Below are 15,444 nucleotides of genomic sequence, written 5' to 3'. Positions count from 1 at the left end.
GTTTGAGAGTCTGCCCCATTATTCCCGAGGAGAAAACCTTTCGGAGACGGCAAGTCATTTAGCATAGTCCTCTGGGTCTTCTATAATAGAAAAGGGCTATTTGCTTACTAAAAATATGAATGTGTGGAGCTAAACAGCCTTATATCACCCCAGTTCTGGGCTTATTAATAGACACTCGGTTTTAATAGCCCTCGCTAGGGAGGGGCCACTTTACCATCTGACAGCGCTGCTCCAGAAGCATCCTGACCCGGCTCAACCTCTTTCTGTACCACTCCCTAGCAAAAGCTGGCACCAAGGCGGACTGCTTTGAGCTCCTCTCAAGTGACTGCGTGTCACTGAAGTCCGTTGCTCATCTTTGACCCACACATGATTCGGAATTACCTGTTTAAAACAGGGGATCATGGGCGGGCCTAGGAGCTTGGGATCCGCCCCAAGTGTTACCAAGGGAACAGTGCGGCCTTTTCATGACCTTCCACAGCTTCAATTTTTTTTAAAAGGAACATTATTATTCATGATCATTATAAGCAACAGCAAACTTGATAACTTATTTTAAGTGATATATTATTTAAGTCCTGATAGATTTTTTTTTGCCAGCAGTCTTTTAGCATTCAAAAATGCAAATTACACCTGAAAAAGAAAGAACTATTTTTAGACTCACAGCACTTCACACCATGACACTGCTTTCCTTCATGATCGGCATTGTGTCTTGGTTGTGAATTTTGAAGGAGTCCCTAGAGGGAAATTCCTGTTGGCCCACTCTTGGCTGTGAGCCATCCATTGAAATGGACTATGAGATAAGCCTGAATTATTTCTCTTATTTGGGGCTAGCCAACTGCAGATTATCATTGTAGGACCATTAAAATAGAAGATTCTGAAATCCAGGGCCAAAGAGGTGAAAAACCACATCTAACTATACGCATATCAAAAGAAATTGAACTCGCTTGAGTGTCTAAGAAGACAAGGCTTGCTAGATAGTGCTTGCTTGCTTCCGCGGTTTTGATTTTCTTCCTCCTTTTGTAAGGCTCTCGAGATTCTTCAGTGTTACCTGGACTACGGCAGAATGATGGCATATGGAAAACATTAGCTTCCAATTAAACCAGACAGCCCACTTCAATTCTTCTCAGTGGCCTTGGCCATACAGCCCTGCTGTGCAGGACTGCTTTCAAAATTAGCACCCTATCCACTATTTGAATGTAGACTGTGGGTCTTGGTGTGTCTGATCCACTTTCCAATTTACCAGTGGCGTGTTCTGGCATAAAAGTAATTCATCCAGAATGTTTATACATCAAAAGGACAACAAAAATATATTTGCCATAAAAACCTAAATGAAAATACACTTCAAAGTATTTACAAACATACTTAGCGCGAAACTAAGTGCTTGGTGAATGTTGGCTTCCATTGTTGTTAGGATGATTACCTGTAAATGTCCTGGAAGTCCCTCTAATTTCTCCTCTGTCTGTTACATCTGATCATGAATGGATTCTAGGCTCACTGTGTATAAGCTTGTGCCTGTGTGCGTGTTCATGTGAGCATGTGTGTGTGTGTGTGTGTGTTCGTAACCATGTTGATGTAATTAGTCTTCCATCATCAACTCCACTGAGTTTAGGATCGCCAGGGAGGTTGAGGCACACCTCTGGGTCTATGGTATGTGTTTCCAGTGAGGAGTGACTGGAGGGGAAGGACCTCTCTAGAATGTGGACCTGCTCCATCACATGGGCTATGTTCCCAGACAAAATGAAAGGTGGAAAAAAAGATGAACAACAGAGTTCCCATCCCCTTCTCTTGGCTTGTGCTCTACCATGGTGCTCACTGAGCTCCTTCTGCCACGCCTTCCCTGCCGTACCAGAACGAAATGGAGTCAAAACAAGTCCCTGTCCCTTTAGTAACTCCTGTCTGGTATTTTGGTCGCAGCAATGAAAAGCAGCCTATGCACGAGGTGTGAAATAGCCAGTGTCTGCGAAGAGATCTAACATAGGGCCTTCTGGTTTACTTTTCTCTTTCCTTTATGGTGTTATAAAAGGAACAAGCATTCTTGGAAAATTATGCATTGAATTTTTGTCTTTTCTCTGGTTAGTGATAGTCTGAATGACACTTTCCCAAAATGCTGGCCATCAACAGTGAGTTCCCAGTCAGCCATGTGATCATGGCTCTGACACTCTTAAGTTCCAGTGTTACTCAGCTATGACACTAAGTAGCAGAAGTGTATTAAATGTGTTTGCTACTTAGTTATATTTTCCACATCTGATGAGTGTATCAGGATGCACTCCTATTGTAAGTCGGGAGCATCTGTATGTGAAATACAGTTACAAAGTAATTACTCTGCAAGCCAGGCCACCAAAAATGAATCTCTTTATTGAGAGTACAGATGTATACAGAGTAGTTCCACGGTGTCCAAAGGCTTTCCATGGAGCTTCCATGGGGTTTGAAGAGTTGAGTGGCTGTTGTAGGTCTTCCTTTCTCAAGAGTCTTGAGCATCCAAGGCTGTCCTTGAACTTGCTGTGCAGCTGAGTAAACCTAAACTTCTAGTCCTCATGTTTTGCCTGTGTATTCTGAGATTACAAGCATGAGCTAGTACCCTGGTGTTAGGGGTTGCACCCAGGGCTATGGGCATTCTGGGTGAGCACTATACCAACTAATCTACAGCATCTCCAGCACCAGCAATGACTTTTTTCTGTGCTGACCCATGTAACAACTGTAAGTCTTAGCATTAGATGGCTTGGGCTGCAGCATAAAACAGTGGTTCATGGGAGTGCTTGAATTAAGTGATAAGCCACTGTGCAGATTAATTCAGTCCCACCACACCCCATTTTTCTTTAGCCAAAGTCCCACCACACCCCATTTTTCTTTAGCCAACACAACACAAGAGAAATTTGGAGGCAGGGGCTTTCATCATTTAAAAAAAATGCAGAGTGTCTTGTGAAGGAATCCATAATGTTTGTAATAAAAGCTGTTTGATTTTATTAAGCTTTAGGGTCATTTTCTTTTCAGGAATGGTCCCCCAGATTGTAGTCTGCATATTGCTGCCTTCTGAATGGTGATCATTTTGCATTTCCCTGTGTTCCCTGTGTTCTTTCTAAATGTTACAGCTATGCCTTTACATTAGTTGAGGGCTAAGGGTAGAGGAATGAAGTTGCCATTACCTTCAGAATGTTGTCAAAGGAGATTTTTTTTAATTAGCTGACGTTGTCTGACAAGTAATATCAGGCTTAGTGTCTGTTAATGTAGTCATAATGTAGTCATCTGCTGTTGGCAGTCCTAACATGTCTCTGACCTTGTTTGGATACTTTTGGGATATTCAGTTATTTTTAAGATGCCAAAGTCAAAATGTTATTTGGAACCTGGTATCAGAAGGCTTAGAGCAATTTGGAAAGAACAGGCTGAACACATTTCTGCTCCTGTGCAATTCCCTAAATCCCTCTTCAATGCAGAACAGGAATCAATGAAGGAATTTAGCCATAGACTAGAGAGGGTTATCTATTTGGTGCATGTGTTATAAACAGACACCTGATCCACTTAATCTAATTCACAATGACAGAAAGTATTTATTATCTATCTATCTATCTATCTATCTATTACTTTTTGTGCATTGGTGTTTGCTTGCCTGTATGTCTGCATGAGGGTGCTGGGTTCCCTGGAACTGTAGTAACAGACAGTTGTGAGCTGCCATTGTGGGTGCTGGTAATTGAACCCAGGTCCTCTAGAAGAGCAGCCATTGCTCTTAACAGCTGAGCCATCTCTCCAGCCCTGTCAGAACAGTCTTTAAATGGAATAGTAATTGAGAAATAAATGTTTTGCATTCTAATGTTTGGCTTTGCTTTGCCCATTTCGTTGATTTTCATAGATGTTTCCCTGTGTTTGATAATTTGCCTTGGCACTAAAATTTAATTTTAATCCCAAAGTCAATAGCTCAGGCTCTTTCGCAGGGATTCCTAGACGTGAAGAGAAAAGCGTTTGAAAGTCCATTCACACCTGTACTCACTGAGCCAAACAAGAAGGCTGTAACCAAGAGTAATTTGTGTGGGCTGTTGGTGCCATGTCAGAGATCGATGGTATATTCTCAGTGAGATCCTTAAACAGAAGCACACAACTAGTTTAGGTTTGGGTCAGTGTATTGACTGTTTTCTCTAAGGCCTGTGATTCAGGGCACATAAGTTCAGTATTGACTTTGTACATCAGGAAGCCCATCAGTAATAAGAATCGCCCATATTTGCTTTGAAGTTACCAAGAATGTATACTTCATTCTTTTGGGAAGCATTGATGACCTGCTAAGTAGGAATCAGGTTTAAAAAATGAAGTCTCTGAGGAAGTACTGCAGTGCTGTGTGTTGTGTTCCTCTGCCGCCAGACAATCTCACTGACTTCAGGCTGCCTTTGTTTCCTGGACGCTTGCCCCCGGAGCATGGGACAAATGTGGGGAGTTGCTGTTACAGTTAGTAGTGTACATACAGGACCAGAAAACTGGCATCTAGGAAATAATCTCATATAAACATTAAAATATTTGTTATTTTAGTGCCACAAATCCCTTTTACTTGTTTTTGTTGTTTTGTTTTGTTTTGTTTTGTTTTTCGAGGCAGGGTTTCTCTGTGTAACAGCCCTGCCTGTCCTGGAACTCACTTTGTACACAAGGCTGGCCTCGAACCCACAGAGATCCATCTGCCTATGTCTCCCCAGTGCTGGCATCAAAGGCGTGGGCCACCGCCACCCGACCCCAAATCCTATATTTCGTTAGTGCACTATTGGTATTGTAGGACAGCAGGGAACAGGTGGGAAAGAGACTGTGCGGCGTGGAACCATTGGCGTTCAAAGACAGACCAGTGACTGCCCTGACTTTCGTATGAGATCTGAGCTACATCCCTGGTTTTCATACTTGCTAGCCTAGCCCTTGGCCACTGAGATATGTCCCTGCCTGGGACTCAGAGCAAAGAGAGACAATGGAAGACTGGAAAAGACCACTTCTTGCCGTACATCCTGAACCTCCAGGAGAAACTGAGTCATAGGTATTGTCTGGCCAGGACCGGTGGAGGCTTACGTCCACGCAGGTAGTGTCAGTAAGTGTGTGAAGCTTGTGGGAGAGGCCTTGGGCATGAGACACAGGGAAGGGTGCAGGGAAGGTTCCTAGAAACTCAGCAGACCCTGCCGCTCGATACATGTTGTCCTATGAGTGGTTTCCCGCTTGAGGAGGATGTACATCTGAGTTGAGAAACACAAGACCTCTTTAGTTTTTGACAGTCCATCTTTCGGGCCCCTGTCTCTCTGTTTCATCGCTCGTTCAATCTGCTGCCTATGAGAATCAGTAAGGAAACCTTAGGAATTCTGGGATCACCCTCCAAACCGACGTAGTTGGTCAAGAATAGATCCCACGGTAACTGTGTGTTTTCGAAGCCTTTCTGTCAGGGTTGGAAAGTTCTGCTCCCTACACTTTTTGCTGAGATTTTTTTGGGGGGGGGTCTCCATAACCCAGGGTGCTGGTCAGACAGATCTCTCTGTCAGACAGGTTCCATATTGGCCCACATTCCATTCCTGCCTGCCCCAGTACGGCTTACACTACTTACTCCGGTCTGATGCTCCAGTCCCTGACACTCTGCCCTGACTTTCTCCTGCAAGGAGGTGGGGGGGGCGGCGTGCGGGGCGGGGGGGACTCTATGACTGGAGGGTGGCAGGGAAAAGTGTAGAGGAAGGCAAAGCATGGACGAACGAAAGAGAGCACATTTGAGAGGCAGTAGAGGAGAAGCCCATGGGAAACTCTGTTAGTCACATGCCCCAACCTCCTGGGCCATCCCATGAGGCAAGCCTGCGCACAGACCCGCACACACCAAGGAGGAAGTGTTTTTTTGCTTCTCACATTCACTTGCTTGCCGATCGTAGGAAGGTTACCCTTGGCCATGTGCAACTAAGCAGCCACAGAACTTTGGAATTCAGAGGAAGTCTCTCTGGCTTAAATACCAAAACGTTTCCCTAGCTTTATATTCCATCGCCAAGTCTCATGCCCACACAATACACCCTCGGTAATGAACATGGTAATTATTGACTTCCCCAGATGCTGGCTGAGCTTGTTTTTAAATTCCCAGAGTCAAATAAGTTGGGAGAATGTTATGAGAAGATTAGTTAGAGGAAAAAATGGTGCGCCATTTATCAGCCCAAGAACATTCAGAATTGTCGTTTATAAGAAATAAGCTCATTATTAATGGAAGATTACTTTGCTTGTCTTTATGTGACTATTTTAAAAATTAACCTTTTCTTTGTAGCAAGGGTAATGAATGCATATTCATCTAATACAAATTGGGAAATAAAGATAAGCAAATAATACAAAATTAAACACCCCCACAGCCCTGTCCCAGTAGATATAACTATAGTAATTACCCCCAGCATCTAGTTTTGGCGCTTTTACATAGGGCTTTTCTACACTGTAGCATTTTTTTCTCTCCACTTGCAACCTGCTGAACAACATTCCATATCAACACGTTTGCCTTTTTATGTCTACTTATTGAAGTAGAATAGTTTTGTTTGGCTTTAAAACACAGTCATTTATCCAGAAACTGATGTTTAACGAGACTTCTGAAGGGCAGAGGGAGGTGTGGCTGTGGGTGGACATCCAGCAATTTGAAACACAGCCCGAAACAGAAAGGGAATTGTAACCAGTTTTGACTATTGTGCATGTTAGCTCTGGTCCTCCTACCCACATGTCTACTGCTGACTTCAAAGAAAAGCCAGGACAGTGGCGTTTTGGAGGATACGGCGCAAAATGAGAATCAGCCCATGGTAAGAGATTAAAGGAAGATTCATCAAAGACTCAGCTTATAAGTGCTTGCCTGCGACTTGACTTGTTGGCCTATGGCCCCCAAATATTCATCGTAACAGGACTTTCTTTGAAGTGATTCAGAAGCACTGACACTCAGAGTGAGCTCTGGTCAATGGGATTTACCGAGAGGCACTGGAAGGAGCTAGCAAAGCTGCCTCTTCCCAGCTCGCCATTAAGGAGAGTGCCGTTTCTCTGGGCTAGTACAGATGCTAGGATCCAGCAAGGAAAGCCGGCCTGAGAGGGATCACTAATCCGTTTCCCTTATGCTGGGTGTGGGAAGTTCACATGCACTCGGGGACTGATTTTTTTTTCATACTCATGAGCTCAGAATTTCAGCCGACATCATTATTTTCATTCAAAGCATTTGATGGGTGGGGCGTGTGGCATTCCAAATGGGCAACAAGACTTACCTTCCGCTCCAAGTGTTCGCCGTGCATGCTTGTCACTTCTTCGTGACTGTTCAGTAGACTGCGCAGTTCCTACAGTGTTCACGTAAGTCACCCACTTCCTAGGAGAGAGAGTGAGTGGACTTGTTCCCCAGATGCCAGTGGCTTTTACAACAGCAACCTTCAGGGTTTCAAGCAGAAAAGCTTGAAAAAAATTTGTTCAGAGTGTAGTTCTAGGTCTTTGGTTTGTGTGTTCAGGCTCCACGTTTGTGGGGTTTCCACTTTACATGGCAATCTTCTTAACGGGGGGCGTTGATTTCATGTTCTCCTGCTGTCGTGTCTTTGTTTCCTTTAGAGTCCAAGGAAATTTTTTCTTCCCTACCATTTTTAGGTTTTTCTTCTTTCTTTCTTTCTTTCTTTCTTTCTTTCTTTCTTTCTTTCTTTCTTTCTTTCTTTTCTTTCTTCTTTTCTTCCTTCCTTCCTCCTCCTCCTCCTCCTATTTCTTTGTCGTCATCTCATCATCTTCCTCCCTCTCTCTCTCCCTCTCTCTCTCTGTCTCTCTCTGTCTCTCTCTGGCTTTGAGATGATTTCTCTGTGCAACCCAGGAATGCACTCTATAGACCTGGCTGGTCTTGAACCCACAGAGATCCGCCTGCCTCTGCCTCCTGAGGGCTGGCATCAAAGGCGTGCGCCACCACCGCCCAGCAATTTTTAGGTTTTCTTATCTTGCCCTGTTGTGTTAAGGGTAGATCTTCCTGGTGGGGTCTGGGAGCCAGCAGTGTGTGGTCCTGGGAGAACTGCGGAGTGAATCTATTCCCTTTACGGAGCTGGAGTTTAGGTTTTGGGGAAGTCGAATTTGTTCCCACTTGATGAGTACAATACAGGCTGACATGGGTGTTGTGGGTCTTTGTCAAGGTGGAGGATTTAAGCTGGGCTTTAAAAATGCTCGCAGTTCACAAAGGTGAAGAAATCCAAAAGATGCAGTAGCAGAAGATGGGGGCTGGGACAACCAAGTCTGAGTTCTAGAAGCAGAAAACTGAGCTATTTCACAGCAGAAACTGATCTGACTGGGGCAGGTGATTCATGGGAGGAAATAAAGACAGAGGCGTCATTAGCTGTATCAGGTTAAAAATATGCTGTGGAATCCCTGGGGTGGTTCTTGTTTGTTTGTTTATTTGGTTGGTTGGTTGTTTGGTTGGTGGGTTGGCTTGGTTTGGTTTTGTTTCTTTGGGCTTTTGCTTGTTTTAATGAATGTAAAGGACTGCATTGAAACCTGGGCTGGAATACACCTTGCTGAAATGTTTCAAGAACATGAATCTGTTTGCAGAGTGTAGGGTGGACTGGGGTGAGTGGGGCCTGGGGCCAAGGCTTGGGAAAGAACATAGCTTGACACAGAGTAAAGACTTGGACTGGAACAAATAGAGTGGACTTTTGGAGGCACTAAAACCAGAACTGAGCTGACTGGTGGGAGGAGAGGAGAACTCAGAGCAGACACATAACTGCGCCCACTAATAGATGCCAGTTGGTGGAGATGCAAAAGGATTAATGACATCCGTAAACCGGTGAGGAGACAATGAAAAGCTCCAAGAAGCATCTCACCCGAACGCTAAAGACTGAGTGAGGCAGTTAACCTGCGGAGTCTAAGAGAGAGAGGCATAGTGTGTAGCTCAGCGTCACAAAAATTTTAGGGAAGAAATGGGACATGAGCCAAACGTTGAGTGGCAGGTAGGGCTGGAAAGAAGCAGAGAAGGCACGTGAGATGTGGGGTGTGGGATGAGGAAGCAAAGGGTCGGGGCTAGGGAACATGGGCGTGTTCCCGCACACTCCGTAGACCTGTCTTATAGGAACAGAGGTGAATTAGATATAGATAGGGTTGTGGGAAGAGGATGGTCTCAAGACCAAGTTAAAGCCTTTGTCATTTAACCAGGGAAAGGACATGCTACTGACATTTTTGTTTTTAGTAATGTTGTGACCAGAGCAATAGGGTCTCTAGGGAGTTTAACCTTAAAGAAGAGTAGAAAATATATATGTATAGAATATATGTATATATACATATAGATAGAGAGAGAGAGACAGAGACAGAGAGAGGGAGAGAGAGCCAGCGGGATGAATTAATCAGCAGAAAATGAAGATGTACATGGGGTTGATATTGAGCATGGAAAAGGAGACATAGAAAATAAGCTAAGGAATTAAAGTTAGCAAAGGCGTGGAGGAAATGCAGCCTTACTCACTCTAGAACTCAATCCTGAGGGTCTGTGCTAACAATGTACCTTACCGTATACCACAGCGTGGAAGTTGAAAGGTGACTGGTTTGTGGTTAACTCCGAGGGAGTTTTAAGAGTTAGGTGTGAGGTCTTCAGCAAGCAGACACACCCAAAAGGTGCTTAGAATTAGGGGCTTGAAGTTCAGCTGCAAAACTTATTTACTATACCAAGTTGAAAAAAAGAAAAAGTGCACACAGCTCAGCAATTGCTTGAAGTTTTCAGGTAATTAGTTAATTGGTTCAGAAAGCGAAGTACTTTTGGAAGCTCACTTGAGCATGTATACTCTGCCGACACCAATGAATTCCCAATTGTTCCTTTATTTTCACCGCAAAACAGTTGAACCTACTGTGAGAAAGAAACCCTGGTGGATTGCGGGGGTGGGGGGTGGGGGGTGGGAGGGGGTGGCTCTGCTGTACTGCATGTGTCGAGTAGATGAGCCTTGTGCCTTATTCTAATCTTCAGAGTGCAATAATTCATATTTTACCAGATAAAGCACCTAAACACACATGTCTTATACACTGTAAATAGTGTTGTGTATTTATCACAGTTTTCAAAGATGTGGTGAGAGTGGGCTTCAGAAAATCTCACAAGCTTTTATAACAGACTCTCCATAAACAAATGCAAATTGGGCATGAGTTTTAATTTTGAGATCTTGTAAGTGGGTGAAGGCTCCTGTCCCCAAACCTGGCAATTTGAATTTGATCCTGGGACCCACAGGGTTGAAGGAGAGCACCAAATCCCACGAGTTGTCCTCTGACCTTACACCCATGCCGTGGCACACCTGTATACACATACACACACGAATGAAAGTGTGATAAAATTTTAAAGAACCGTCGGCAAGATACAAAGACTAATGGCAGGCTTCCACTCCTTACTGGGCTGATAAAGAACTCCATTGGCAGTCAGCCCTGCATCCTTTAAAGTTTCAGGTGTAATGTGAAAGACCCAGCACCCTGAAAAGCAAACAGCAATTAAAAGTTACCAGAGTGCAGAATGACGCTGTGCTAACCGCAGGCCAAGGTGGCCATAACAGAGTAGTCCTATAAGTCTTTTTTCTTGGAGCAGTGAATAACAGGAAGTTCAGTTACTGGGGATCCAGGTGCAAGGAGACACGTTAGGGAAAGGTGGGGATTTAGGATAGGGGATTTGAGCCACTCGGAAATAAAATGAGCCCGCTGTAACAGTAAAGGGACAGGGGTCTGTAGAAATGCACTACTCATGATGCTGTCAGAATGGACCATGGTATAAATGCAAGAAAAGAGCCTCTGTGCAGCAGATGGGAAGAAGGTAGAGCCCCCAACCCTTCCTCTTCCCAGCCTAGGTAAACAATACATCTCCATCTCATCTGGTCCTTTCTCCGGTCTCGCAGCTGCTCGACTGATCCAGAACATGGATGCCTCTGTTGAGCCGTGTACAGACTTCTTCAAATATGCCTGCGGGGGCTGGTTGAAACGCAACGTCATTCCTGAGACCAGCTCCCGATACAGTAATTTTGACATTTTAAGAGATGAGCTAGAAGTCATCTTGAAAGGTTAGTGTTGACTGTGTCTGTCAATTGGATTTTTTTCCCTCTGACATCCATTTTTTTAAAAAAAAGATGGAGCTGCTTGCCATTAAGGGAGATTTTTGCAAAAGATTAGAGTTGATATTTCCTTCAAGATTTGCACACCTCCATTGAGTTACTCTGAGGGTAGTAGACACCAAAATGGATGCGTTGGCATCTCTTCTTTAATTCTATATACACGAGTTCTAAAGCTCTTCATCCCTAGTGATGATATCTTCAAGTCACTTTGTAGAAGGGAAACATTTAATGGTTGGTTGCTACTGAGCTACTTCCACTGACTCCCCTACTCAGTCTGGTGTGGTGTTAAAGTTACTGAAGATTTTGCCAGGCTTTGTCTTCCCTGAAAATTGGAGAATGTTTAGACTCATCTCTGCTATCTCCATCCATCCAGTTATCTTCTAGAAGTTACTTTTTAGGAAAAAAATGGGAGTTTTCTATGTTTTAATACCTAAGCAGGGAGAACAATCCATTTGGATCATGCATTGCACATTCACACAAAGATAATTATGTTCTAGTCATCAAGAGGATTATCTGCACTAAGTCCCAAATTCCTTTGCACTATTTGTTTTGCTTTTGATCTGAAATTCAAGAAAAGTAATTGGTACCTGAGGCTGATAAACACACACACACACACACACTCACTCATATGCACACACACACACTCACTCATATGCACACACACACACATATACAGCCCACTGAAAAAGACTTACATGTAACTTGGTTAGAGGAACAAACCCCACATCTGTTCTAGGAATGATGGTTTGACTTTTCCCATGATTTAGGAGCGGGGAGGGAGAAAACACTTATTATCAATTAGACCTATGTTGAAAAAATGTCAGCAACAGCCCCAAATCAGCAGTTCTGATGACGCATTTCACAAAATGCCCTATTTCAGATGTCCTTGAAGAGCCCAAAACTGAAGACATAGTAGCAGTACAGAAGGCAAAAACCTTATACAGGTCTTGTATAAATGAGTGTAAGTATTCTTTATTTGAAATATGTATATATTGGTAACAGAATACGAATAGAACACACATAACCCCATCTTGAATGCATTTTCTTTGTTCCAAAAAGCTGCTATTGAAAACAGAGGAGGACAACCTCTGCTCAAACTATTGCCAGATATATATGGGTGGCCGGTAGCATCAGAAAACTGGGAACAAACATATGGTAAGACATAGCCCCTCTTTTTGAAATTAATAATTTCCATATTATAGCAATGCTAATGAAACAAAGCTTCAGAAAACACCCTTCACCTTCTGTCCCTTTAGGTACTTCTTGGACAGCTGAGAAATCCATTGCACAACTGAATTCTAAATATGGGAAAAAAGTCCTCATTAATTTTTTTGTTGGCACCGATGATAAGAATTCTACCCACCACATAATTCATGTAAGTGTGTAGGCAGCCACAGCTATCTGTAACTTGTAGTGAAATTTCCATGTGCATTGTTTTCATTGGTATTTGAGTAACACGAATTCTCCCTTTCGTTGCATGAACTAGGGGGCAATAAATCCATGCCCCCAGATCTCGGCCCTGAGGCTCCGTGTTAATAGACTTTTGTTAATGATACGTTCAGACACTCGGCTCTCTCTCTCTCTCTCTCTCTCTCTCTCTCTCTCTCTCTCTCTCTCTCTGTTGTTTCTATTATAGAGAACTTCCTAGGATCCTCTCATTATGAAAACGGCTCCCGGTTTCTTTGCATGTTTCATGCTTTGGTTTGTATAAAGTAATGTGGGCCTGGAAACCAAAAATTCCTCTTTGATTAAAAAATTAAAACAAAAACAAAAACAAAAACAAAAACCCTGAAAGGGATTCCGCACACAGGTTTTGGTTCTCACTAAAGAGTGCTTGTGCTTTTAATCTCAGTTAAGGTAAATGAAATACTATCCTTCTGAGGGCGCTTCATGGGGAGATGTGGTGTAGCTCTTTCTACACATCCCTTTTGGGTCTATTTCTGCTGGATGGGGTCGGACCCCTCAAATCTTCAGGGGTTCCCACCATAACCTATCAGTGCTCTAGGTCACTAGTACACCCCCGATCTGCTGTGTCCTGCATAGGAAGCAGGCTCTCAAAGCTGCCAGTGTGCCCACCTGCCCTTTGCATTGGTGACCAAGGTGAAGCCATGCACAGGAGCAACTAAAACTTTTCTTGCACAGGCAACCACAGCCGCGCCTGCTAAAAGCCTTCTGAGCATACACCTCTTGGGGAGTCTTTCTCTCTGCCTCGTTGGTAGACAATCTCAGCATTCCTGGCAAGATTTACCCCGGCCAATAGGTTGTAGAGTGACTAACTATAGTGGTTTTTTCCATGCGTCCACTACCACACACCAAATCAACTTGAAGGACAACTTTCTTCTACCAGTTAGAATATACCCCCAGTTAAGGGGGTTCAGACAAACATGTGACCCAAGGGACCCTATTAGAATATCCAGAAACTGGGAAGTCCTGTACATGTGTAATCGAGTAACTCACTGGGCCAGGGTCTTCAAACTCTTTTCTTTGCTTTTACCTTCTGCTCTGAATTTAAAATCTTTTCCAGGGTAATTTTTAGTTCAATTTTTCCTAGTTTCATTCACATGTCCACAATGAAATTCCCCGGATTGTTTAACTGCCCATGCATTTGTCACTTGCAAGTAGCGCAGAAACCTTTTCTAGTTATTTATTTACTCCATTTCTGATTGCTGCTCTTAGAAACAGCAGGGAGAGTGGGCCTACTTGTATTTTATCCAAATGTTTTACTCGCTGAATAATTTGTTTTCTTTGATGTATATTTTTCCTTTATAGTTTGACCAGCCTCGACTTGGCCTCCCTTCCAGAGACTACTATGAGTGTACTGGAATATATAAAGAGGTAAATGAAAGCAGAGGGAGAAAAAGAATCAGACACAGATTGCACAGTCATCTGTGCAAACCTTTAATAGCGAAAAGGACTAGAGCCAAACTGAAAACTCCTTACATTCGTTGCCGGAGAAATACCAAAGCCCCACAGTGCTGATGTTTCCTTTGATAGAACCAACATTCCCACTAGACTAATGGAAGTCAACTGAGGAAGCTTGGAATTCCTCGTGTAAATGTTCATTCTTAGTTTTTAAGTCACATGACACACTTAAAAAATCAGTTTAAAATGTTTCTGTTCACATCTAAATTGGATCATTTGATGAAAAGCAAAGTGTTAGATTAGCCGTAGTGTAGAACGTTGTCAGTAAGGACTAGGGATTGACTTGTCCAGCGAAAGATCCCCTTTCCAGAACTTTTCCAGAGAATACTATGCAGATAGGAGCATCTACTCGCTTTCCCGTAACATCTAAGCCACGGACATCACACCCAACAGAGCTGCTGTTGAGCAGGATCCCGTGTTTACTGTCTCACATGCTTTCCTACCTTAGGCTGTTGTGAAAGTGTGCTTACTGATGCAAGAAACCCCAACAGACAAAATGAGCAATGTTGATCGTGATTAGTTATCAGAAGGAAGATGGGTGTCCTGTAGATGATTGTTTCACAACTCGTTTTGAAACACAGAAGAAAATTATGATTGCTTTTCATGGTCCTAAAGAGTCATATTGTGGTGTTGTGACTGGAATCGCTTCTTGGCTAAAATTATTAGCTAAACGTGACGGTGTCGTGAATTCATGTTAAGTTCAGACAACATGGAATAAGCTATCTGTTTGAGTGGACACACAACACTGAAATTAAGTAAGGTATATACATTGAAAGTTCGAAGGCCATAATTAATAGCACAGGTAATTAAATGGGTGTAGGATATCTGAGTGATCTAGTTTCTGTGTGTGCTGCAACTCGGTTGGCTTTAAGAAGTGTCCCGCTTGTTTCCTGTTGCAGAATTAAAAGTGAAGGGGGAGTGTCAGCTTGCTTCTTATCATTTTCAGCCCAAGAGCTGTTCATATTCACAACTGCACTCTGTAATCTGTCAGTGTTTTCCAACCCTTAGATAGTTTTTACCTTATAGTTTGTCATCTCTGATATCAAACCATACCTGATAGTCGAGGTGGTGAAGTTTCTTCTTTTTTTTCTTTGATAAGCTCTTATGAAGATGATAGAGTGTTTTGTAAACTTTTCTCCAGCATTAGTCCATAATGTCATGCAGGTGACAAACTGGCCCCCTGGGCTTTGCATCTGATACAGAGACATTTTTTTTTCCATCCAAGCTGCGAGACTTGCTCTATGTCAAACTTTGAAGCGTTGTCCATCCGTTGCAGAACCGGGGCCTTCACTTGGCAACACACATATTTTCCGGCTATGCCTCTAGCATTAGAGACCCCAAGTTTGCATTTTCAAAAGGCTGTGCAGCCAGAACTGTTCTAGCCCACGCCACGGAGACAGGGCTTCATTCCCTGCGTCTGTGTAGCCCTCATCTCGATGATTCCCTGACTTACACTGACTCTCTTCTCTCTTTAAGCATGTGAGCTGGTACT

The 15,444-nt window shown here is 43.3% G+C and overlaps 1 protein-coding gene across 2 annotated transcripts in view; it reads left to right on the top strand.

Moving 5' to 3' along the window:
- The window catches only part of Mme (membrane metalloendopeptidase), an 83,943-nt gene that overhangs the window by 21,651 nt on the left and 46,848 nt on the right, over positions 1 to 15,444 (top strand). For both annotated transcript variants that reach the window (XM_040754357.1, XM_005077929.4), the window contains exons 4-8: positions 10,818 to 10,979; positions 11,911 to 11,991; positions 12,090 to 12,185; positions 12,287 to 12,405; positions 13,800 to 13,865. In XM_040754357.1, coding sequence (XP_040610291.1) covers positions 10,818 to 10,979; positions 11,911 to 11,991; positions 12,090 to 12,185; positions 12,287 to 12,405; positions 13,800 to 13,865 — 524 coding nt within the window. The remainder of the gene's footprint in view (positions 1 to 10,817; positions 10,980 to 11,910; positions 11,992 to 12,089; positions 12,186 to 12,286; positions 12,406 to 13,799; positions 13,866 to 15,444) is intronic.

The sequence above is a fragment of the Mesocricetus auratus genome, unplaced genomic scaffold, assembly GCF_017639785.1.
Source record: "Mesocricetus auratus isolate SY011 unplaced genomic scaffold, BCM_Maur_2.0 Super-Scaffold_100011, whole genome shotgun sequence".
NCBI classification, from domain to species: Eukaryota; Metazoa; Chordata; class Mammalia; order Rodentia; family Cricetidae; genus Mesocricetus; species Mesocricetus auratus.
This window is presented reverse-complemented; position numbering and strand designations above follow the sequence as displayed.